The 780-nt window shown below is 56.4% G+C and overlaps 1 protein-coding gene across 1 annotated transcript in view; it reads left to right on the forward strand.

The window, feature by feature from the left end:
• The window catches only part of AACS (acetoacetyl-CoA synthetase), a 15,160-nt gene that overhangs the window by 12,383 nt on the left and 1,997 nt on the right, over window positions 1-780 (forward strand). The window contains exon 7 of the mRNA XM_015567221.1: window positions 595-755. Coding sequence (XP_015422707.1) covers window positions 595-755 — 161 coding nt within the window. The remainder of the gene's footprint in view (window positions 1-594; window positions 756-780) is intronic.

A 780-nucleotide genomic window follows, 5' to 3' on the forward strand; every position in this document is an offset into this window, starting at 1 on the left:
GCCCTCTGGCCCCGCGGCGGCTGCCGGTGGATCTGATGGGCGAAGCACCCCTTTCCCATGAGCCTGAGTCCTACCTTCCCGCGGGAGCCCGAGAGGAGGTTCATTTAGGCTCCACTCCCGCAGGGCGACGGTAGGAGAGTCACCCCGACACAGGAGGCCTGCGCCTCGGTCTCGGTCTCCTCGCCATTTCTCCCGTGAAGCTGCCCCTCTGTCTAGAACTTTCCAGTATTTTTTCCAGTATTTATATGTATATATATATACATACTTGTATCGATGTCAGAGACAGGAAGGAAGAAGGAGAGAGAAACGTCCATGATGAGAGAGAATTATGGCTCGGCTGCCTCCTGCACGCCCCCCACTGGGGATGGAGCCCACACCCCGGGCCTGTGCCCTGACTGGGAATCCAACCGTGAAGAAAAATTGGTCAGCTTTTAAAAAATTTATTTTTCAAAATTACCATTTCCCTTCTTTTATGAGACTTTTCTACTGATGTTCTCTGCCTAAGATGGTTTTTCACAAGGAGGACGTGCTCACGGGAGGAGCGGGGCTGGGCTGTGGGGTCTTCCTCCCCGTTGCTCACTCGTGAGGAATAAGCGCTTGGTCTCCGTTCTCTGACTCGGAATCCATCTCTCGCTGTCCAGGCGGCACCGACATCATCTCCTGCTTCATGGGCCAGAACGTCTCTCTCCCCGTCTACAAAGGCGAGATCCAGGCCCGCAACCTGGGCATGGCCGTGGAGGCCTGGGACGAGGCAGGTACGGCGCAGCCGCCTCCGGGGAC

Source organism: Myotis davidii, unplaced genomic scaffold, assembly GCF_000327345.1.
Source record: "Myotis davidii unplaced genomic scaffold, ASM32734v1 scaffold43, whole genome shotgun sequence".
Lineage (NCBI taxonomy): Eukaryota > Metazoa > Chordata > Mammalia > Chiroptera > Vespertilionidae > Myotis > Myotis davidii.